Source organism: Lissotriton vulgaris, chromosome 2_1, assembly GCF_964263255.1.
Source record: "Lissotriton vulgaris chromosome 2_1, aLisVul1.2, whole genome shotgun sequence".
NCBI lineage: Eukaryota > Metazoa > Chordata > Amphibia > Caudata > Salamandridae > Lissotriton > Lissotriton vulgaris.
This window is the reverse complement of record NC_141687.1, coordinates 1,409,070,706-1,409,095,795: the sequence shown is the minus strand read 5'-3', so window position 1 is coordinate 1,409,095,795 and position 25,090 is coordinate 1,409,070,706. Positions and strand designations below refer to the sequence as shown.

At 42.0% G+C, this 25,090-nt stretch overlaps 1 protein-coding gene across 2 annotated transcripts in view; it reads right to left on the bottom strand.

The window, feature by feature from the left end:
• Positions 1 to 354: 354 nt before the first annotated feature.
• The window catches only part of LAYN (layilin), a 98,219-nt gene continuing 73,483 nt past the window's right edge, over positions 355 to 25,090 (bottom strand). For both annotated transcript variants that reach the window (XM_086957172.1, XM_086957171.1), the window contains exons 3-7: positions 12,998 to 13,155; positions 9,549 to 9,626; positions 6,070 to 6,153; positions 3,989 to 4,091; positions 355 to 1,237 (exon numbers count right to left, since the gene is read on the bottom strand). In XM_086957172.1, coding sequence (XP_086813298.1) covers positions 874 to 1,237; positions 3,989 to 4,091; positions 6,070 to 6,153; positions 9,549 to 9,626; positions 12,998 to 13,155 — 787 coding nt within the window. In that variant the 3' untranslated portion in view covers positions 355 to 873. The remainder of the gene's footprint in view (positions 1,238 to 3,988; positions 4,092 to 6,069; positions 6,154 to 9,548; positions 9,627 to 12,997; positions 13,156 to 25,090) is intronic.

The window sequence follows — 25,090 nt, the reverse complement described above, 5'->3', positions numbered from 1 at the left end:
CAGCAACTAGGAGAAAGTCATTTAAGAAAATAGCGCTAAGAAACTGTAAATAAAACATACTGAGTAACAAGACATGTAACTGGGGCAGTTCTAATGGGGGGTTACAGTAGGATAAAATGAGGTACCAAGGAGGGACTACTAAACAAATTAACCAATTAAAAGAAACCATTTCCAAAAGACAATCAAAGGAGCCAATAAACTATATGGGTGGGAAAATTGACGGAGCTTAAAGCCCATATTCTGAATACAACATGTCTCGAAGAGACAGTGCAAGCGCTGCCTAGGCGAGATCTAATAATGGCAGTAATGTTCGGCCAGCAGAATATTAATGCCTCCTTGAAAGCCAATTGCTACCATCCTTCTTTTTATTTCATTATGCCCTTATTGCTGCCAATGGAACAAACCACATCCAAGGCATGGCATGTCCCTTGGATTGAAAAAAACGCATGGAAAGATGCAGGAAACATTAGCATTTTTTTTAGAGCATCATTAATTTATTTATAAAAGGTCATTCAAATAAAGAGCTGAACCTTTCTTAAGCCATACCTAAAAATGTAATTGTGCGTGCAATAACGGAAGTAGAGAGACCATCGTCCGACACTCCACAGATTGTGGACTCGATAGTTTTCAGGTTTCATCATTGTTTATGTTACTGTTGGTAGAGGAGAACTTTTCTGTTTCATAGCCATTGCTGTAGATGATCATTGTCTTATTACTATGCAGCCAATAACTATGTTTGATAGCCGTGGAAGAGAAAGGATGGGTCAGATTTGAGGCAGGAGGAATGTGCTCTTCAGGCATATCAACAAGGTTTGTTTGCATAACGTTGATTGGTTGCTCTGTATTTCCGGTCCCCGACATTAATATGTGTTTCTAATAACCATATATTTCATTCTCAACCCATGCGGATTCTACGCTTCTCCCCACTCGGTCGCTGCACAGTTCATAGAGTTCATTGGTCACAAATCCGCTTTCTGTGCTCGTCAGAGTCACAAAGCCGCTTTCTGAGGCATTGCCGGCCATGTTATCATAGTCTCCTGAGAGGTCGTCGGGAGGGGAAAGGTCGCCGGAAGTGGCACGAAAGGACGTATTTCTGATGTCCGGCCTGGTTCCAGCCAAGTCTGCCTCGTTCTGCTTCTTGATGACGTTATACACCTCGAGATTTGGGCTGTTTGTCCTGTGGGGGGACATCCAGAAGTTGTGCTCCTTCACGACTGGGTCCGTTCTCTCATGATGCCTTGGAATAAGCAAACAGAATGTTATTGTGGTTGAAATTGGTGGAATATATTGGGAATGAGGTTCTCAATCTTATTTAATCTGATACAAACAGTCCCTATACTTCTTGTTGTCTCACCCCAAAATTCGCTGACCCCACCACCCTTGCACTCATCATAGCTCTCATAGTTTTTGAATGCACTTCAACATCTGGTTATTGTTGTTCCATTGCTAAGCGGCAACAGTACAACACAAAGTACACTGTATCAGGCCTGGCGCTAGGCAGGGGCAGCGTGGGCAGCTGCCCAGGGCCTCGCACTCAGCCCACCAGCATGGGGCCCGAACCGATTGTGTGCCCTGTTGTTTTCCTGTCTTCTCATAATTAGGGTCTATGGGAGTGGGGTACCCTCCCTCTGCCTCTCAGGGAATTGCTTGTGGGCTGAAAGTTAAAACTGTGGGGGCGCTAAAATCCTGTACAATGGGCCTCCCGTGGTGTCTCTGAATAGTTTCCTTGCAAGGGGTCACTCAAATAAATTAGAGAGGCCTCGCGCATTCCCTTAAGTAAATTAGAGGGGCCTCGCGCTTTCACTTTTGGCCCAGGGCCTTACAAAACATTGAACCGGCCCTGCACTGTATGTTAATATATGTTCTAAATATGAGCCTGACTCAGGATTACTATCTTGACTCAGAAATCTGTTATTTCAAAAGTTTATACATTGTATAACATTCTACAACTTTTGTCCTAGTCCCAAACAAAACATCAAGGGCCGCATTATGTAGCCATGTGTAAAGTTCTGCTAGGTAGTGGACGGGATTACCTTTGTGCAGAATGTAGTCCCCATCATGCAAATCCAGGATGTGACAAGTAAGGGCTACCGCTAGCCCAAATAGCCCGGCCAGTGGGAGCCCCCGCCCAGCTTGCTGGTGGGGGATCCTACACAGTGCCCAGCCAGTAAACGCAGGTGGGGCTCACTGGGATTCATTTTTTTTTACTTTTCGTCCTCAGACTTTAACCCAGAGCAAGAGAGAGAAAAACACAAAAGAGGAAAAGAGTAGGAGGAGAATGATGAAAAGACTGACAAAGGGAGAAAGCATGGATAAAAAAAAGAACATGCCAGAACGAGACAGAGAGGGAGTCTATGGTGCTGGAAGAAAGAGGCACGAGGTGGAATCAGCCCTACACAGCCTTGGTATTCAGCAATCCCAACATTCATAAGCACCAGCTGTGGACTTCTGAGAAAAACGTTGTGTTGCAGTAATGACTATTTTACAAATTAAACACTGGTACTACACTTATTAAAGGCTGTGCTAATGCTGATGCACTCTTGCCCCTTGCATCTAATGGCAGATTTGGTGGTATGGAATTGCTATACAATGATATAGCTCATAAGCTGGCCAGAAATTTGCTGATATCCTAAACTGGAGACTAAATAGTGGGGTGGGCCCATTCACAGCAGATCACATCCAGCATCTGATAGTGGCCACACACTCCTAATTGTTGAGGTGACATCACACAGCTAACTTCTTTCCAGCAAAGTTCGTTGTGTATCAGAAAACGCCATACAGAAATAATGTTTGTCTAAAACCATCCTCCCATTGGGTGTAGATTTTCAATTATAAACCCAGTGGGCAGTATTCTGGTACCATACCACAGAGACAGACATGCCCGTTTCGCCTGTTGACCGCGGGTATAAAGTGACTGAGTGAGAAGTAAAATAGCCACATGCCACTATCTCCCACCTGCACGTATTAGAAGGAACAATGTGTAACTGGCCTTAGTTCAAGTATTAAAACAAAACCAGACTCTGGGCCTTATTAAGATCTCGGCAGATGGAATACTCTGTCACAAACGTAAAGGACATCCCGTCCACCGTATTACGATCTCCATAGAATATAATGGGATAGTAATACGGCGGATGGGATCTCCGTCACAATTGTGATGGAGTATTCCGCTCTGCCAAGATCTAAATGAGGCCCTCTGTCTGAGGTCTGTGGAGGGGCAGTGATTCAATGCTTTGCATATACTGTGGAAAATAATTTCAGGTGATTGACTAGACACAAGGTTCCTAGTTAATTGAAGAATCTTAATCTCATTTATTATGTGGACGAAAAGGGGGCCAACAAGTATTTCGCGACAATGAGGTTGCTTCATCAAGACCAATACATTGTCTTTAAATAATATGAAATAATATACAATGCGCCACGTGTCAGATTCAGAAAGTGACCACAACCAGCAACAAAATAGAAGAATAATGGAGAAATTTAAAAATAAAAAGAAAGTTAACAATAACCTCATGGGAGTGTCGAACGTTTAGCTCCCAGCGCTGAACGTTTGAAGAACGAATGCTGGCCCATCGGCCAACAGTCGTGCCTGGCAAGGTAGTGCTCGTGACGACTGCTGGCCGACAGCAGCACTTAAGGGGATAACTTCCAATGCAAGTATTCTTATCGTAAAAAAATAAAATATGAACACATTTCTGGGTAATTCACCATATTGAGAATTCGATAAAGTAGATCAAGAAGAGTACGTGCAAACACAGATCAAATATACCAAAGCTACCCATTGTGCGAAGGAGAATACTCGCGGTGAAGTAAAAGAGCTACATGCCTCTATCTCTCACCTGCACGGATGAGAAGGAACAACATGAAATTGGTCTTATTCCAGGTATTAGTGCTCTGTAGGCCAGATATATTCATTTTCCAGGACATTGCTTTTACTCTGTGCTAAGGGCCCTTCAGTTTTACTTAGAGAGCAACAGTTGGTCATACTTACCTTCTTCCTGCAAGCCAAAAGCACAGCACGCCTGTGGTCACCATCAGAATGAGTAACATGGGTATGGCAGGAATCAAGATGTAAGAAATATTCACAGCATTTTCTATTAAAAAAAGAAAGGATAATATTTACAAAAGGAACATTGTACTGCCTTTTGTTATTTTTAAATCACTAATCTAATGGGAGGTTTGAGTTACCAATGTACAACAGTTTCAAAAGCAGGGGCCCAGGTTTTACAATGGAAACATTGGCAAAAATCCAGAAGGTCAAGAACAGGCAATTCAGGGAAGGAAAGGGTGCAGCAGATACAATTCTTACATCATTACAGTGAGGTCCTCACCGATATTGAGAAATAAACGAAATTCCCAAGAATGCTAATTCATTGTAGGTGGTACCAGGGCACAAGTCGTGGTGAATGCAAGTGTAGAAGTCACCCCAGTATTTTTAGAGAGGAGTTTTGTTCCCCTTAGTAGAGGTCAAGATGTGTCATGGCGGGTAGTATCCCATTTATTTGTGAGAGATGCCCAGTAAGTGGTTATCTTTGAATTATTATCTGTGACTTAATACAGAATTTCACACTATTTACCCTTTAATCGCCTAAAGAACTACAATTGCGCAGTGCTGTTGTGCTTTGAAGTAGGACAAAAAAAACATGAGAAACCAAACATGCATGAACATCAAGTTCAACCGTTAAAAAAATACACCAAGCACATTTAATTTAATCTCTAAAAGCAGTTCAAAATACAATGCCGAGTTCACACAGCTGTTAAAAAAACAGTGTTCCTTTCAGCCATTTCTGAGATCAGTTAACCACTGGAATCTGGAAAACATACATTTTATTTATACAAAGTCAAACAAACCAAAACATGTTCTTTTCACATTTTTTGCCTGGTTATATTAATTTAGATTTGTAAGATAGACCAATTCCACATTATAAGTGAGGAATATTAGATGGGCGTAGCATGACATCACTTCCTGTGAGGGCATTGTGATTTACATATGCCAATTAGTCCCCCAACTATTTTTCTTATGAGCTGGGCCCTCGGTGATACTAATTCTGTTGTAATTCTTTATGATAGCTACACCACTGCACAGTTCTTACAGCACTCATGTGAGTCACACTTCTTTTTAACATTCTAACAGTTATTTAATGTATTTAATTCTTATTATTATCATCTGCTCAATGTGCTGTTAGTAGTTAATGACCTTTTTAATAGGCGTTAACGGTTGTTAATTGCCCAGCTCTACATAGGCGATGGTTATTATGAAATAAAAGTGCAATTTATAACTCTTAACCCCTGACAGTATGTGATCATTAAGGCTGTTAGCACCCATTCTCCTGATGTCGCTCAACACAGGCAGAGGGACATTGCCAATGTCCGCTGTATGTCCATTCTTCACACTTTCACTGAATTTAAAGTAAAGGCAAATAACAGCGGTTTTAAAATCAACTTGAAAAGTCATCTTTAGATCTTGTCCCCACTCAGACCTCTTTGTAGCAGAAAAGAAAAGGCCGAATGATGAAAATGTATCTCTCCATGATGTTCACTGGCGAATTTGAGTCCTCGCTAAAATGGACATCTCTGCCATTTGACCTCTTGCGCCCACAGCCTTGTTATTTTATAGAAGGAGCTGCAAGGACCTCTCTGTAACACGAACACTCCAGCATAGAGCACAGCGCCAAATGTAGTAGGTCCCTCAAACTCATGGGTACATGGTTCAGTGCTTTAAAGGGATCCACCTTGCTCGTGTGCTGTCTTTTATAACTGAAGCCTGTGCATGGTCAAGAAGGCCCTAGGTATTCGGGACAACAAAACATGTCTACCATACAGAAGGTGGAAGACATTTCACGCAACCCCATTGGTGCACGTTTTGGATGATTGATGGGGGGGTCCAGGAATCCGGATGGGAGCCCTTTAAGGAGGGCCCGGCACCCTTCCAAAATGGAGGCCATGAATGCGTATACACTGATACTGTCTCAAAGCTAGAGAATGTGCTGGTAGTGAGCACACATTCTCCCCTCACCATTTTGAAAGCCTGTATTTTTGCCCCTGACAGTACATATAAGCCTTTAGAGTTACCTTTAGCTTCCTTGACTGTTTCGTCTGTGTCTCCTTTCAGGACATCTTCTGGGTTTCTGGTCCGCACTGGCACAGTGTCTACATCTGTGGAGGCAAAGACGTTATGCAGTGAGAGAAGAAGAGATTGGTGCAACAATGATCTCAGTGGTTTATGCCAGCATAGAGCTGAAAGTCAGCACAAGAATATCACTGGGACACAGAAACAAATAAAATTAAGGGTGATAAAAACTTGACAGAGGACCAACTAGGCTGCCAGTTCATGACTGCCTTTTCCTTAAAGACCCCACAAGGTTTCCAGTGTTACCATGCCTTACTCAAAGTACCAAGGCAAGGTTTTTGAAACAGATGCAATTCCCTTCACAGCTTCTACAGAGAGGATATTCCATACATTCACTGCTATGTCCATGAATAGAGATGCCTTTCAGGTTTACACTTGAGCCCCCCTTCAATCTCACGTGACTTCCAAATTTAACAAGATCCATAAACTATAAATGCACCTGTCGCGTATTCCTAGTACAAAGGTGGAAGTGTCTCGGTCTCACACACATTCCCCACCATATTATATTTACATTTTATGTGGGGAGGGGAAGTGTATGTATAGATGCTTGGATCCTTCAGCATTCCTTCTTAAAACCACTGGTTTGAAACAGGCACCGTGTGCGTTGCTAATCTCGGGACGTTCTCCGGGGTTCATCAGCCTTCCAGGATAAATGTGACCTCCATATTTGTGATTAGTTCTATAAATGTGATTTTCAGGATTGGCCAGAGGAATCCAGAGGTGGTCTTCAGAGCTAGGCACAACATTTCTGAAAGGAATGGAATGCATCTCTCTAGTTTTGGCCTTGATAATTGGACACATTGTACAGCTGGGCCGTATGACTCAAACAGCACACTTTCCCTGGTTGCACCACGGCACACCTTTCAAAAGCTGCACCATGTGCAAACAGGGAAACTGTGCCCTAATATGGTGATGCGCTGCCTTCAGGGCAGCCCTATCCTGTGCCGCCCTAGGGGGCAGCGCATTCAAGTGAAATACTGAGCAGCTGTTTGTAAGCTTCTCCATGTGTCACTGTGCAGGGAGCAGCCTGCCTGCACTTTTTTAATAGGGGAGAGAGATCCACAAGCATGCAAGTGCAGTGAGAGACTGCACCCGCCTGCAGGGGGGTGTCTGGGACCTCCTTTCCCCCTCCTGAGGGCTGTCATCAAGGGGCACACTGACAGAGACTGTCTGTCTGTCTTCCTGACTACTTCTTTGCACCCATGTCCACAATTCAGCACAGGCACAGAGACAAAGAGATTCCCTCATTTGCATGGAGTCCTGCCCCCAAGCAAATGAAGGAACACCCTCTTAATATAGTGCTGGCACTACATGTGCACCAGCCTATCAGTACTACAAAAGGGGCCACAAGAGTGTCTGCGGCCCCTCCTATATTACCAAAGTGCCCTGGGGGTGCCCAAAGCAGACACACGCCTGTTGCACCCCCAGGGCACTTTGTGTAATATGGTACCCGATCTGTTCTTCCAAATTGAACATTCTTCCCTCTTCAGAACTGGACACCAGTACTCCAGTTGAGGTTTCTGGAAATGACCACAATTGTCCAAATGCAGCCTCTAGAACTAGACTCAACAGACTGGAATATGGCATATTGTTCATGGGACAATGGATGTAAAGGTAAAGGTTTTGTGTCAAGAACTGGACTATTCCTCAGAATCTAACACAATAACTCACATGAGATCCTCAAAACAGGATACAAATCTTCAGATGTGGCCTTCAGGCCTAAATACAATACCTTAAAGGGAGAGGAGTTGGCCTAACAGCTAGGGCGGTTGACCTCAAATCTGGGGAACCGGGTTCGAGTCTCATCAAGGACACACAACATCCTGTGATTCTGGGCAAATCACTTAATCTCCATTTGCCTAAAAGAATTGGGGCCAGATGTAGGTCGCCAATTACCGGTCGGTAACGGCCGATTTCGGCCGTTACCGACCGGTAATTGGTTTTTGAGATGTAGGGGCCATTATTTTACAGAATCGGTAAATTTACAGATTCTGTAAAATACCGAATCGGTAATTTTACCGATTCGGTAAATCCCAGATGTAGGTAGCACTGTTTACAGTGCTACAGGCCTTCAGAATTCGGTATTTTATCACCCAATAAAATTGGGTGGTAAAATACCTAATTCAGGTGTACATGCACATCTGTGCATGTACACCTGTGCCATGTAACACACAGACATGCCCTTAGGGAATGTATGTGTGCCACATGGCACACAAGCCTGGAATTGGGGTGCTACAGGGTGTCAAAGTGACACCCCGTTCACCCTTGCAGGATTCAGTATTTACCGATTCGGTAAATACCGAATCGGTATTTCCCATTGATTCCTATGGGCTTCAAGGCCCACAGGAATCAATAGGAAATACCGATTTGGTATTTACCGAATCGGTAAATACCGAATCATACCGATTCGGTAATTCTAAAATAAGAATTACCTACATCTGCCCCCTTCCTATTTACCTACCCTTAAATACCGAATCGGTATGATTCGGTATTTAAGAGTAGATAAATAGGAATTACCTACATCTGCCCCTTAATGTGTCCGTCTGTAATGCATCTGATGCTCATGTAAAGCACTCAGAAACTGATACCTTCGGGTCAAGTATGGGCTATATAAAACTCTGGAGAAAAGAAATATAATACCTTAAATGATAACTTTATAATATTTACAGTTGGAACATAAACTTCCTCTTTCTGATTTTTATATCTCAGCTTATAACTTCCACTACCCAATGCCTATATGGATTATTTTGAGAAGTAGATATCCTCAGAAAAGCTACTCTAAGACCACTGTTCTAACGGCATGCTGAGCCATCTTGAGCACAAGCAGGTGACACCTACTGAAACACAGTCTAGTGGATCCTCACTGCTACTTGTACTGGTTTGTTGTATGTCAGATTATCAATAACTAAAATATTGTCTGGCATATATTTTAAACTTTTAATGGTTTAAAAGTATTTTTCCATTGGGTGTTGAGATCCTGTTATTCATTTCATTGGAGAGGTATTTTTAAAAACGATATGTAGGTCACAATATTTTTGTCTAAAGATAAATGGGCCACAATATTCTGGTACTAAAACTCTTGGTTGTAGCCATCCTCTTACATTAACATTTTGACTCATGCTACATTATAGTTAATAAATACAAGACACCTCAATTCTTGCTGATTGTCTCTAACTCTCTCTCTCATAAGATTACAGTCTCACTCTTGGACCGTCTCAATGGCTACTTTGACGTCCTCACAGAAGTAAAACAAAATTATTTTCTGTAAAAGCTTACATTTTTCATAGAACCCCTTCATATATAACAGCTGTGAACCCTTGGTTCATCGATTTCTAATGTACACCAGGCAGATACGCTCACCAAGCCCAAACTATATACTCACCCCAGAGAGTAAAATTGACTTTATTGCCAATTGCAGTACCTTTAGCATTGCTGACTGTGTCATTTAATTTTTCTTTGGGGGTTTCATCAGGGTTCTTTGGTTTTAAAGGTACTTCATCTAGATGAGAATAAAAACAAAGCTGTTTAAAGGTACTTCATCTAGATGAGAATAAAAACAAAGCTGACCACTATCCAAATAAGACCAACTACTTTAATAATACAACATGTGAACAGACTTCAAAATATGTGCATTTGGTCAGTATTTGTTTTTGAGTCTTATATTGCAAAGGTGTCTTAGTTCGCAGAGTCGTGTTTGATGTTGCAGTACCAATTGATCTGGATATTATTGAAGCAATTTGTCCCAAAAAGTGGGTATCCTCAAGGAAATTTGTGTATCATCAACTTCTGCTTTAAATGTGTGATGAAGGTCCTTCCAAAAGGGGATTCTGTGGGTTGTGCATCAGATGGTAGGAAATATGACCTGTAAAACATAGGATTCTGTAATCCCTGTATAAATGCACAGTGCTATTTTTTTTATAATGCCTGAGATTCTGTAATCCCTGGATAAATGTCAGCATCTAATTTCCTTATATTTGACAACTTGTGATGTACCAAGATGCTGATCATAAAGAAAAGATGTCAGAACTTGACCATGATAATGTTATTACAGTCGAGTTCTGGCAACACAATGCCTGCTGCCTGAGTCATCAGCCAAGGTAAAAGCCAAGTCAGGTCACATCATGGCATAATTAAGGCAACTGTTTTAAGCAACAAAAGGAACTTTGCTTTTCTTTCTTCTGTTCTATTTTAATAGCTTACAATGACAAGCAGAGAGAATATGTTTATTTTTTGCACTCCTTAGATAGAGAAAATCTAGAATATTTCTGCATGTTTGTACACGTTCGATCTACTGCAGATTTTGTTTTTAAAAATTGATTTGTATTGAACTGGTTCTAATATCTAACAGGTTTTTGATGTGTTTTTCTTTTACACTAGAGGTTTAGAGGTTTTAATTTTATTCTTCATATTTGCAAACATGCTTGCTCTTTCGTATAAAAGAGCTACGGACCAATGTTTTAAGTGGATTGTGGGAGAGGTGTTGCTGTGACCATGTATTATATAGGGTAAAGTACCCCATCGCGTATATGATAAGGATTTTGCCCGTCAACTCAGAGTTCCATAATCTTATAAAGGAACTCGGCCTTTGGCCTTGTTCCTCTATATGGTTATGGAACTCTCAGTGACTTTCAATATCCTTATAATGTACTGCAGGGGATACTTTATCCTTATATATTTTACATTTGTATTGTCCATCAAATTCAAAATATAATCTCACAGGGTCTGTATAGGATTAGGTTCATGAAGAGCCAGGTTAACATATGTTCCTGCTTTAAAATACATAATTCAAAATGCTTAAATAAAATGTCTCGAAAACAGCACTGGCTGTCCCAATCAGGCGAAGAGGCGATGGAACTCTGTATGAGTACCAGCTTTCTTCAAGTCATATTAAGGAACCGGTTTACAGTTCGGTGGCAGTGAAAAATCCTCAAGTATTTGGAGGAAAACAATAAAGCAGCAGAAAAAAACACTGGCTTTTTTTCTCTCAATACACTATTCCCAAATAAAATGCATTTGTTGGAACCCACTCTGGATTAAGCATTTGTTTTAGAAGTTGCAGTATTTTCCATTACCACCGAACTCTTTATCAGCTCCTTTATCTATCTTCCAAAAACATGGCAACCTTTGTCTCCAGCATACCAAGCTGTACCCCCAATAATGTTACATTAAATATGGCTGTATTCTCTCCCAGCCCTTTGTATTACATTTCTGAACATCAGTGAGGTGTACAGAGTGGGTTGAGTGTCTGCATCCATTCTACTATGTGAACTTCATGCTTCTGTATTACTTAGAACTGTACTGAAACTTATGGAAACCTCCATGAAGCTTCACCAAGAGCTAAGTCCAGAAGTGAACAGTGCTCAGTCCAAAACTATTCGACCATCAAAAAGGAAAATTAATGCATTAAGCAAAAAATGAAAACTTTCTGACAACATTTGGCTGTTTGGCTATATAGTTTTCCTAATTTAGGTCTGCCACGTAGATGAGATAAGACAAAATATACAACAGATTTAATACATCTGCTTGGTGTTTAACCTACATTTCAGATATTTTTCTACCAAAGTAACAACGTGGGCATACCAGGAACATATACAGTGGCATTAGGACAAATTACATTTTTAAATGAGCGAGGTATTGCCTTTGTGTGGCAAATTAATTATGTTAAATTTCTCCCACGATTCACAATGAATACTATTGCATTAGTAGCCCCCTCATAAAGGATACAGATGTTGACTAAATTGATCATCATGACACCACAAATCAATTAGCGATTGACATTTTTTGGATGCACCAACATGAACATATGTGCACGACTGATGTAAATATAATAATAATAAACACTTGCATCTGTATAGTTCTGCGTGCCACATTTTTGGCGTTTAGACACATCTTAAATAGGAGGTGTTATTGAAACCCAATTTAATGAACGATGGATGGTGAATTGGATTTGTTGGAATTTTAACTTGAAACCCGCAAATTACAACTGAATTTTCAACAGTTAGCCAGCCGCGGCCTGTGCAGGTAAGAGCAGTGGGACGGTGGGCCCAGTGCGGGGGGGGGAGGGATTTCGACGGACAATGACAAGGGAAATAAAGAATTCATTTTCCCTCGTCATCGTCTGTCGAAATCCACCCCCACCGGGACATCCCGCCCCACCGTTCTTAAATGCATGTGCCGCAACTGCAGTTAGCTTTGATTTATTGCACGATATCGACATCTAGGCAGGGATTCTATTTGGTTTGTGGTTAGATGAACCAGAAAAACTACAACAGGATGTGAAGAGGCCACTGAAAACTTGCAATAAAATCTTTATGCCGACTGAACATTATAAAACATGTAATGATACTGCCTCAGAACATCCTATTAAAAATCAAATCAATATTTACATTATTTTATTAGCTCATCAGTTAAACATGAGAAGTGTCATCTGTTGGTGTTGCATGTTCCTTTTGTCAAGAAAACAACAATTAAAAAAATGTCCACCAAGAAGCTGTGTGAATCATTGTAAGAGAAATGTATAGTGCATACTTGGAAAGTAGAGAACTCCCAAATGTATGTGCATTGGTGAAAACAAAATGCATATGAGCAGGCTAGAAGCACAGAAACAGGTAATGAAACTCATAAACAAAATCCTATCTTTCTAATACAAATGTGTTCTCCTGGATATGATGATGCCTTCAATAATTTGTTTTAGATAAACTACTCAAATGAGCCCACTTATACAGTTGTGTGCACCCTGAATAGCACAAAGCAGAATACATTGTGAATTTTTTGTGCTGCTACCTTAAGAGGAATGCCACTGTGCCTCCGCAATACGCTTGATAACTGTCTTAGAGTTATGACATATTCTGAAGTTAATCAATCAATTACCAAGAGAGTATTTGCATATGAAGTTGTTCTTCATGTTGCACCGGTCATCGTTCCACTGGAACATATATGGTCCACCTACTCCCTCATTCGCAGAAGGCTGATGGTACATGACAACACACACTTCACTCCCACACGAGGGCTCATCAACATACCAGTTCCTGTGATAAGCAAAAAAAATGGAGCACGGTTAATAAAAAGATTTAGTTAAATCAATGTTTTGAAGCTTTCTTTCTGCTGCCCCATATTTTTTCGATTCCCTTGTTTTATTTCTTTCTACAGTTCGAAATTCCCAACCCTTCCATCCATCTTGCCAGAAAATTGTTTGCAGTAGCCTTCTCACACGAAAGGTGGCAGTGTCATCCAACGCCGCCACTGTTACGTCAATGCGTCCATAGCGTCATTGTAGTCATTTCAACCCTTGCGATCCTGATATTACTCTGAGGAGTGGGCTCCTACAGTCACTGTTTGCCTCAAAGATGTTCTTCAGTAAATCCCTGTGCTCCAAAATGGCGGACAACGACTGAAAGTTTGTCACGGACTAAAAATACATTTTAAAATCACTAAAACTTAAAAAAGAAATGTATGTCCATTCACAGTTCTCGTCCTTCACAAAAATCTAAAAAAAATGAGGTTCCTCTCAAAACCATCTCTTACCCAGAGAGCATACCTGACCATGGCATCTCCATAGCAGGTTCTTCTCACCTGGAACATGGCATGATTTCGTTCTTCGCCACAGACATGGGAAATATGTGTCTAATTCATGTTCCAGAGCATATTTATCCACGTTTTTGATTGACAAGTCATTAGTTTACTGAGAAAATAAATTAGCCAACCAATAAATAATACATCTCAACAAAATAATAAATACATACCATTTTAAACAATCAAATTGGAGTATACTACATGTCTGACCAGATGTGGTGGCTCACTGTTAAAGGGAGCATGCAACAGGCAATATTGTTTGGGCAAAGTATAGCAAATAAATAGTACATTCATGTGTATATGTATAAATATCATAAATTATATAAAACAAATGAAATAGAAATCATATGCATGCCATCACGTCACCCACAGATGTTCTTGGGTCTGAGTTTTTGCTATCTCATGACGTAGGGAACATTGAATCATGCAAGGAAGGCATTTTGGAACACAAATATAATAAATGAATGATATTTTAAAGCATTATTTTGAACGATTACCAAAAAATTGGAGTACGCTACCAATCAATTTTGAAACATATAATAAATAGATGATATATTAAATAATTAATTTAAGCAGGTGAACATAAATTGGAGTATACTACAAATGCTAACCTGTAGATGTTTTCATCCACTGGCTGTTCGACTGAGTATTGGACATTTATTAGTTATAGAAAAGTTTTAGATATTTTGTGGGTATCTGGACAACTTAAAAGTGAAGCTGGAACAAATTTCCCAAAAAGGAGACCAGCGACTGGTGCCTCTTTGTATTTAAGGCCAACTCTGAAGAAGGGGCATGGTTTAGAAAGGGGGTGAAGATGGACTAGAAATAATGTAAGATTGGGTTCGGCAGATGATGTTCATCTCGTTTAACGATGTAATGCAACGTTTCATTATCAATGTATGTCTGCATTTTAGAACCCACCTTAAGACAGATAATCCACATGAATTTAATCTTTACTTTTGATTAACTCAAGTAGCCTTTTTCTGTGTCTCCTAAAACAGGTTCTATGCTACCATATCCTTTAACTGCTGAGGCATGAAAAACACTGTAAAAGTATATTAGTGCGGACCCAATCCTTCACTTCATTAAAAGGGCTCTGTATGGCACATAACACGGATATGAACCTACTGTATGTATCTTCTAGTGGGTAATCCGGACCAGTGCAAGTGCTATTGCTGCCCGTCGCAAACTGACCATATGATCCTCTTAGCATCCATTGATGAGGGTCATTATTTGCTGTTTTTAGGATCGTGCAGGGCCTGTAGACCTACTCTACCTTTTAAACACTAGGAAAATAAAATAGATACAATACAGAGCTCCACTGAGATGTTCTGCAAGATAAGAATCTCATCAGTTGCCATGAGGTTCACCTTAGAGTAGTTTCCTCGTTGCCAATGGGATCCAATGATGTCTTTTAGAGTGATGAGTATTTGTATCTTGGGCCGACGTCATTGCATTTGATGGTCAGGGCTAATTTAAGTGTGCATGCTAAATGAGTTAAAAACGAAGCTCACTATATGAAAGTTCATTGCTCACATAAGTGTAACTTACCTGTGCGAAACCCTGATGTATGGTTGAAAATGTCCACATCTTGAGTCATGGATATAAAATCAGAACGCATTTCTGCCTCCATATTGAGTTTACTACTGTCAACAATCTGCTAGTTTTCTCTATTGGTTTAAAACTTTGACGAAAAAAGGTTTTGAACACATACAAAGTCCTAAGTATGCGGTAATTCGAAGAGGTTTAGAGTTTCCCTTCTCACCCTAGAACAGTGCTTACTGAACTTTTTAGAACCACAGGCCAATTTTTAGAAATACCAACCTCAGGTGGGCAATTTTGAATTGTAATAGTAGACTTGCATACAAAATGCTGTGAATTACCAAAATAACATACTTTAAAGAAACTCTTGTGTTCAGCTCTAGCAGCAATTGTTTGTAAATGTCACAACCATGACCACACCCTTCCACATGTCTTTGTCAGGCTGTGTCCGATATATTGATCTGCCCATAAAAGTGACAGATGGTAAACTGCATTAGAGCTGGAACTCTTTTCAGAGAGGTATGTTGGCCTGTGGTCTCTGTTCACTAAAGCAGTGAGGGTTGGGGGGTGCACAACTATGTAGGTTGATATGTTAAAGCAAAGGTTTCCAAAGTTCTGGGTGCTCTCGCAGGGTGGTGTTATCCGTCTGAACACCTGTGAATATCAATGGAGTTGTGTATGCGGAGGACCGCAAGTACATCCCCAAGGAGGCACACCAAGGTAGATCACAAAAATGTGGTTCAAAGTTCAGTTGAAAATGTTGTTTATTTTCTTCAGTTTACTTTTCTCGTATTTTCATTCAAAGTCTGATATTAGCAACATATCAGAAGACAACGTAAGCTCATTATTATCAACATATGAACTTTTAGCTCCAATGCATTTCGGGCAGAAATGCCCTTGGTCACGGAGAGTTCATAGTTGCATGTAGCGCAGGAACGCTATCAGCCGGTCATCCGCTCGCTGTCTCCAAAATCACAAGGCTTCTGAAAAATCTTGGTGTTGATACCAGTGATTTTTGCAAATTTGAAAAACCCCTTCTGCAGCAGAGTATAAGTGTGCGGCCTCATATCCATTTCCGTGTTAAAACAAGGCCCAGCAGTGCCTTTCAGAACCCATATATGTTGAAAATGGTCGGATTCATTTTATATCCTTTTATTTTAACACAGGAGATTAAGTGATTTGCCCAGAACCAATCACAGGACTCAAACTTGGTTTCCAAGAGCCAAAGTCGGCAGTTCTAGCCGTTAGGTCACATACAAATTTCTCAACTTACATGTGAAAGTCATTCAGAAAGGTGGATGTTTGTGTATGATCACACATAGTGTGCACATTCTCTGTTGAAATTGCTTTGCCGAAATGAAAAAACAAAAGCAAACAATACCGAAAGGTTCACCCAGAGTCTTGCTTGGGAATACTTGCAAGGGTTTGTTTTAAAACTGGACTTAGGGACATAGGGGCATATTATCAAGAACGGCATTAAAATTATCGCAGCTTTAGAGGCAGGAAACTGCAGCTAAAGCGGCGATAATGGGAGTGATAATATGCCCTTGAGAATTCCAATAGAAGCCCACGTTCACACCAGAACATGGGCTTCTATGGAAATTCACAAGGACATATTATCAAGCCCATTATCGCCGCTTTAGCAGCAGCTTTCTGCCACTACAGCGGCGATAATTTTAACGTCGGGTCTTGATAATATGCCCCTTAGTTCAGCACCTTTGCACCTGTGGTGCTGGAACATTTTCAGAGTGGGGTGTATTGACAACAGTGAATCATTATTGACGTCATAAGGACTGTGAAAAATACTAACCACACAAAGTGTGGCAAATGTTTTAAGCAGGAGAGTGGTAAGGATGTAGTGTGTAACTAGTGGTGCATTATTTTGGAGCACACTGTTACAGATATTTGTGTGGTCTTGGACTGTTATTTACAGACAGCACATTTTCCATTGCCATGGCCACTAAATTTACACAGACATCAGTTTTGCTAACAAACCTATATAGCACACAAGTGATGTGTGGAATCAGGTTTCAGTGAATATTTATCATTTGCACATCACCAAGTAATAGTGCCTTGATCCCATTAAAATCTTTATTTCCATGACACTTCAGAATTACAAACAAATGTGCTTAATTTTTCAATATATAACTGCTGATATATATTCCAAAATATGCGTATAGTTAATTTACAGGCGTTTATATTTTGTAGTGTGTTACATAAAATAACTCTCTGTCCCCCAGCAGGATTGTCACATAGTTCATCTTAAAAACATCTCTCACTTTGCAGCCAGAGAAAGAAAAGTAAACTCCTTTTGTTAAAAGAATAAGCAGCAACCAGTATGAAGACAAAGCCTGACATTTGGCCTCTGTCTTTGAAGCACATCAAATGTGATAAGATAAATACAAAATTTAAAGGCATCTTTATTCAATGCTCTCTCACAAACCTCCAGAAATCTGCTCTCGACCCACTTGCGGGTTGTCACCGTCAGTTTGGGAAACACTTCCCTAGCAAGTTAGTCTTGCCAAGAATAAAAGAATGTCCCTTTCGGATGTGGGAAAGGTTTGGAGCCATCCTTGTTTTTTTTGGGAGCCTGGGGTAGAAGTTTCTGAATGGGGGATCATATTTTCCTTGTGGTGCAAATAAAAAGAAAAAAAGGTATTTTTCACATTCCTTCCCTATGAAACCACAGCTGTTTGCACATAATGTGGAAAATCCACTCGAGTAAGCATTGTGGGTCATTATTTCTCCTGGTAGGCCAGGATTTGCATAGATATCCAGAGCATACTTACTGTGAATCTGCAAATCCATGTGAATCCCTAATAAGCCTTAGATCTGAACAGATTTCAGACATAAGTCTTTGTGGTGCAGATTTTCACATTTACGGTAAATCGGGCATTGGCAAAAAATAGTCTAAAAAGGGCATTTATGTCGCACCTAAACCAAGGCATGGTGTGGTTAATTAAGTCCACCTCCGATAATTTTAGGTTTGTTAAGCAAAGGAAAAGGCTACCACTGTATCAATATAAATATTCAAATTGGCATCCACTTTTAATGTGAATAGGAGGCATTTGCTTCCCACTTCCGAAGAATTGGCAGGCATCTACGCTGTGCTTGCATTCTTTTATCCTTCCAAATGTTGATGGAGATTTGATTTCAAGAGACATCCTCTCTCTGGTCAAAACCAATTGTCTATTACAGTTTTGATCTATGCAGGGGGAGAAAAACCTGATATGCTGACTCAACAGCTGAGACGGCAGACTGCAGAGAGAGACCCAAAAGCTCAGCAGCTCTTGTTAATTTGGAGCCAAAATGTGAAGAATCAGCAAAACTCAATGCAAGTGCTCGGAAATCGAGAAACATAAGTAATCAAAATTGTGACATTCACGCCAAAGTTTGGACACAAGCATCCATAGCGCCTTTCTTATGATTTCAAGCTCAGGAGATGGAGTAATAGGAACAGATGAGTTTATTGAGCCTGTTGAACAAACCTACCGTTTGTGGTCCCTCTGACCTGACATCACCCATGTTCTACAGTGATGTATCTTAAAGACAGAGCCCCCCCACCCCATGTAATCCCCAAGTACATCAGCCTTCAACGCCTGTTCTTTTTAGCATTGTAAAAACTGTGGTGCCCTACACTAGAGAGAAGTCAACGACTAGAGACTTTAACTGATCACTATGTTCAGCTCACAGGTGAGAATTTTCACACAAGTCCATGCAAATACGTCAGCGAAAATTATATTTGAGGTAGATCAAGTGAGTGAAATTTTTATATACTCACAGACACTGTGTAGGGATATTTTATCTCAATGCACAGATTTCCCACCTCAAACTCAAGTTCTGCTCATTAAGGGCCATATGTATGAACACTTTTTCCCATAGACACAGAATGGGTAAAACCCTTTGATACATCTGGCCCTAATTGTTTTCGTGCGGCAACTGTACAGCAGTATGTTGTCCTATGCAGAAACAGATGATTTTTTAATTAGGAGTCAATGTGTCAATTGCTTTGGGTTAGTGCTCTATGGTGAGAGTTTTAAAGCGGCTTCCCGGTGTGCCTTTTCCATCAATACTAGCTTCGCTCCGCTGTAGAGAGGATGAAGATGGTTGGGACAGGGACTTCTCTTACAGGGCTCACAGTTTTCAGCTCTGTGTCCTTAAAGCCCAGCATCACACAGAGAATCCCCAGGCCCACGTCCTATTGCCTCTTAGGGTACTGAAGAAACTGGAACTGGGACAAAGGTCTCAAAGTTCCATTCAGTTAAATCCTAGTCCCCAACTTCTTCACCTGCCCAGTGAATGACTAAACTAGTGCTACCCTAGGCTGCATCTATCCACTAGACCGCATCTGCACTCCCCTAGAACACAACGAGAGTACACTTCTAGTAGGACATGCCACATTGCCTATAACAGCCTTCAGCTGGGCCGGCTCTAGGGCAGTGTAAAAAGTGCCACGCACTGGGCGCTAACTTTGGTAGGAGCCATTTTCTCAAAAATATTATGGAACGAAAAGCAACCACGCGTTCCTTGCCTCCAGCATTTTTCCAGCAACAATACAAATGTCAAGACAACTCTGTGGTTAATGTTTCTGCTGGAGAGAGATGGGGTTTTGTCTAGTGGAAGTTTTGACTCACTATAAAGAAGCTCAGAGCAAAGCATGTGTACCATGCAGATCACAATGTGCTTATAACGCAAATAAGCCAGTGGGTTGCTGTGTTTGTCAGGGAGATCCTTTTGTTACTTGCAGTTTATAAGTTAAAATCCATATATAGAACAGTGAGCTCTACTTTCTGTCATCAAAGAGCTGCATGCAGCAAAGCATGTGAGAGGGCGTGGTTATGGAGACTTGCGTGGCACTGTTACAGGGTGCTCGTGTGGAAATCTGTGGAGGAGGTTATTGGGGACACCAACAAGCACTGTCGCACCGGGCGCCACTACCACTAATGTCTAAGTACACTAAATTTCATCCTGTAGACCAGACCTCCTATGGTGGATAACACCTCCACGAGACTAAGTCCACCACAACAGAGGCCAACCATTAGGCTACACCTGTTCCAACACAAGTCTACACACACATTATTCCCACTCCAAACAACACTTTTACTAGGTGCAAGAGGATACAACTACCAGTGCCATCACTGTCTGTATGATGTAACCATGCACGCAGTTACCACACACGCCTTTACATTGTTGCCTGTACAATGCATGTGTCATTACCACACATGCAATTTGTGAGATAATTTTTACAATGTATATGCCTTTCCCACGCATGCTTATACCACGATAATATTGTCATAAAAGTATGCTTGGTAAGGGCATATAGGTGCTCAATTGGCATGCTTGGTAAAGGAATTACCTTGGCAATGGCATGTGTGCCGCTGCAATGTACTGGCATGAATGTTTCAGTTTTTTGTTGTTTCTCACCACATGATCTGTTCACAGTGCTAAACATGCAAAAGAAACAATTGATGGACGGAATGTTGGGCAATGCAAATATTCACCCCCAGTCACAAGGATCTGGATTAATCCATCAGTCTTTTGCTCAGCCCACCACCCCTGTTGGGACAAAGCCATATGCTAATCAGTCTTGACCCTGTTCCTTGTGGGAACAATCCAGCCCGAACTGCCAAGCCAGGTCCTCCCTGAACCGGAAACACGCATCCTGGGACCGGTTTCAGGGCATCACCCTTCATCAGCCAGGCTAGCTTGAATCCAGTGGTGTATTGAGCACAGGACCCATGTCTGGGCATACCCTTGGCCACTTAGGGCGACAGATGCAAAGGAAACAACTGATGGACGGAATGCTGGACAAAATTCAAACATTCACCCCCAGTCACAAGGATCTAGGTTAAATCCATCATTCTTTTGCTCACCACACCACCCCAGTTTTGACCCAGCCATATGCAAATCAGTCTTGACCCTGTTCCTTGTGGAATAAGTCCAGCCCGTAGTCCCAAGCCAGGTGCTCCCTGGACTAGAAACAAGCATCCCGGGACCGGTTTCAGGGCATCACCCTTCATCAGCCAGGCAAGCTAGAATCCAGTGGTGTAGTGAGCACGGGACCCATGTCTGGGCATACCCATCCCACTTAGGGCGACATATGCAAAAGAAACAATTGATAGACCGAATGCTAGACAATGCAAACATTCACCCTCAGTCATAAGGATCTGGGTTAAATCCATCATTCTTTTGCTCACCACCCTTGTTTGAACCCAGCCATATGCAAATCAGTCTTGATCATGTTCCTTGTGAGTACAGTCCAGCCCGAACTCCCAAGCCAGGTCCTCCCTGGACCAGAAACAAGCATCCTGGGACCAGTTGGGTTAAATCCATAATTATTTTGCTCACCACCCCACCCCAGTTTGGACTCAGCCATATGCAAATCAGTCTTGAGCCTGTTCCTTGTGGGAACAGTCCAGCCCGAACCGCCAAGCCAGGTCCTTCCTGGACCGGAAAGCAGCATCCTGGGACCGGTTTCAGAGCACCACCCTTCATCAGCCAAGCTAGCTTGAATCCAGTGGTGTAGTGAGCACGGGCCTATGTCTGGGCATACCCTTCCCACTTAGGGCGACATATGCAGAAGAAACAATTGATGGACGGAATGCTGGACAATGCAAACATTCACCCCCAGTCACAAGGATCTGGTTTAAATGCATCCTTCTTTTGCTTATCACACCACTCCAGTTTGGACCCAGCCATATGCAAATCAGTTTTGACCCTGTTCCTTGTGGAAACAGTCCAGTCAGAACTCCCAAGCCAGGTCCTCCCTGGATCAGAAACAAGCATCCTGTGACAGGTTTCAGGACATCACCCTTCATCAGCCAGGCTATCTTGAATCCAGTGGTGTAGTGAGCACAGAAGCCACGTCTGGGCATACCCTTCCCCCTTAGGACGACATATGCAAAAGAAACAATTGATGGACTGAATGCTGGACAATGCAAACATTCACACCCAGTCACAAGGATCTGGTTTAAATTCATCATTATTTTTCTCATCACACCACCCCAGTTTTGACCCAGCCATATGCAAATCAGTCTTGACCCTGTTCCTTGTGGAAACAGTCCAGCCAGAACTCCCAAGCCAGGTCCTCCCTGGATCAAAAACAAGCATCCTGGGACCGGTTTCAGGGCATCACCCTTCATCAGCCAGGCTAGCTTGAATCCAGTGGTGTAGTGAGCACGGGACCCACGTCTGGGCATGCCCTTCCCACTTAGGGCGACATATGCAAATGAAACAATTGATGGACGGAATGCTGGACAATGCAAACATTCACCCCCAGTCACAAGGATCTGGGTTAAATCCATATTTTTTTTGCTCACCACACCACCCCAGTTTGGACCCAGCCAAATGCAAATCAGTCTTGACCCTGTACCTTGTGGAAACAGTCCAGCCCAAACTCCCAAGCCAAGTCTTCCCTGGACCGGTAACAAGCATCTTGGGACCAATTTCAGGGCATCACCCTTCATCAGCCAGGCTAGCTTGAATCCAGTGGTGTAGTGAGCACGGGACCCACGTCTGGGCATGCCCTTCCCACTTAGGGCGACATATGCAAATGAAACGATTGATGGACGGAATGCTGGACAATGCAAGCATTCACTCCCAGTCACAAGGATCTGGGTTAAAGTCTGAAGTGTCTGAAAAGTTTCAGCGCTACGTCCATCATCTCCTTGTGTTTGCTTTGTTGGCACTAAGTTAGTAGGATATGCCCAGACGTGGGTCCCTTGCTCACTTTGTCACTGGATTCAAGCTAGCCTGGCTGAAGAAGGGTGTTACCCCGAAACTGGTCCCAGCATGCTTGTTTCTGGTCCAGGAAAGACATGGTGGGGTATTCCTGCATAAGACTGGACACAGGAAATAGTTTCTTCTTAGGTTTATTCTTTAGAGGATCCCATCCATCAACCTGTACTCAATCTCACCAACAGCTTAAGCTTTCCTTTGAATCCTAACATAGAATTCAGTGACATAGATATAATTCCTACATGACATGACCATATGGCATAACTACAATTCCTTTGATGACACAATACAATTCTAATACTGATATAGTGAAACAAATCATAAGAAGGCAGAACTTGCCACATAGCTTAGCAGTTCGGGCTGGACTGTTCCCATGAGGCACAGGGCCAAGACTGATTTGCATAAAGCTGGGTCTGAACTGGGGTGGCAGAGTGAGATAAAGAATGATGATGAATTCAACCCAGATCTGTGACTGGAGGTGAGTGTCTGAAAAGTTTCAGCACCGTCCATCATATCCTTGTGTTCACAGTGCTAAATAGACACTGTGAATGGACTTCCATATTCTGACGGGTGCAGAGAGGCCAGAACTGGAGAAAACTTTCCCCTGCTGCAGCCCACTGCCCATCACTGAACCCTAAGTCCGCGGGTCCAAGGTAGAGCCTGATGGGGCCTGAGAAGCAGAGGTGAGTTCAACGCTGCATGGTATGCCTGTACCTGGCCTTTGCTGACCCCTAAAATCACCCCCTGCCCGGTCCTAAACCCGGAGTCTGTTCCTTTTCTTGGCCCTCAGCCGTAAAGCTGCCACCCCTGCCTCAGTCCCCTGTCTGACCCTGTGTTCCGTAACTCTTCCCGTAGGTCCCCTAGCCCTAAAACCGCCACCTGCCACAGCTCCATGTCCATTCCTGAACCCTAAGTCTTCCCCTTTTCTTGGCCCTGATCCCGAAAGTTGCCCCCCACCCCCGGCCGCAGTCCCCTGCTCGGCCCTGAGTTCCTAACCCATGACCATTACCATCCATTACAACGAATATGCTTTTACCATGGCATATTCGTGAAAAATGCTTCTTGGTAACGGACATGCGCGATAAAGGTATTTTCGTTGTAAAGGATGCGTGGTAATGGTTATGTTTCGTTATGACTGCGCAATAAAGGCTGTTTCCCCAATCAACAGTGAGTGGTTATCCTGAATATCTGGCATGCGTCTGACCCTCCAGGACACACTGTGCAGTGTGCATTGTGCAGTTCATGCAGGTTTAGCATAATTGACGGATGTCAGGGAAATCCCAAGTGCCTTAATTATGAATTTGTTTTAAAATTTGAAATGTAAAGCTCACGGGAGCAACTGATATCTTTCGTTCTATTCTGGTAATGCATTCACATATCTTTAATTTAGAACGTTTACGAATGTTATTAAACCCCACCTTGGTATCCACGGTCTCCTTTATTCTGTGAAATGGAAAGTTAAATAGGAATGCATAAGAGCCATTCATTTAAGTGGCCTAAAAGTGGAGGGTAGCACCTCGGGGAATCTCTTCATAAATAACTACTGTAAACGCATGCACCTAAAGATGGAAACATATCTTATTCTTCCTCTTTAAAATAGGATTTGTGTCATCTGAGAAGTAGTGATGGCAAAAACAAAAAGACGGCGATGGGCCATACAAACGAGAAATAACATTTTTCACTTTTCCCCTTTAACATATGCTTGTTAGCGAAAGGCATTTGCTACATATTTATTGCTGCAAAAAACATACATTCTGCACGAACATGTAAACACCAAACTGTAGACAATCATTGGTTGCAAAGGTCTCAAACATAATTTGTGCTGAGCGGGATCCATATCGGGTTTCAGGTTAATCCCTCACTATGGAAATAAGTTCCATTTTAATTGTTGTAGGCAAATGTATCTGATGTGACTACCTGGTAATCCATTATGTATCCAGACTTCCCTGACCAATGCTGACCGCTCTGCCTTTGTCGGGATTGTTTAAAAAAATATGACATCACAAGCAGAAGGAAGGGTTCACAATTCACCCAACCACAATTTATAATAAGAGCGCTGCTTGCTTTAAGAACCTTCACCCTCCTGCCTACTTCCTATCTTGCCCATCTTTT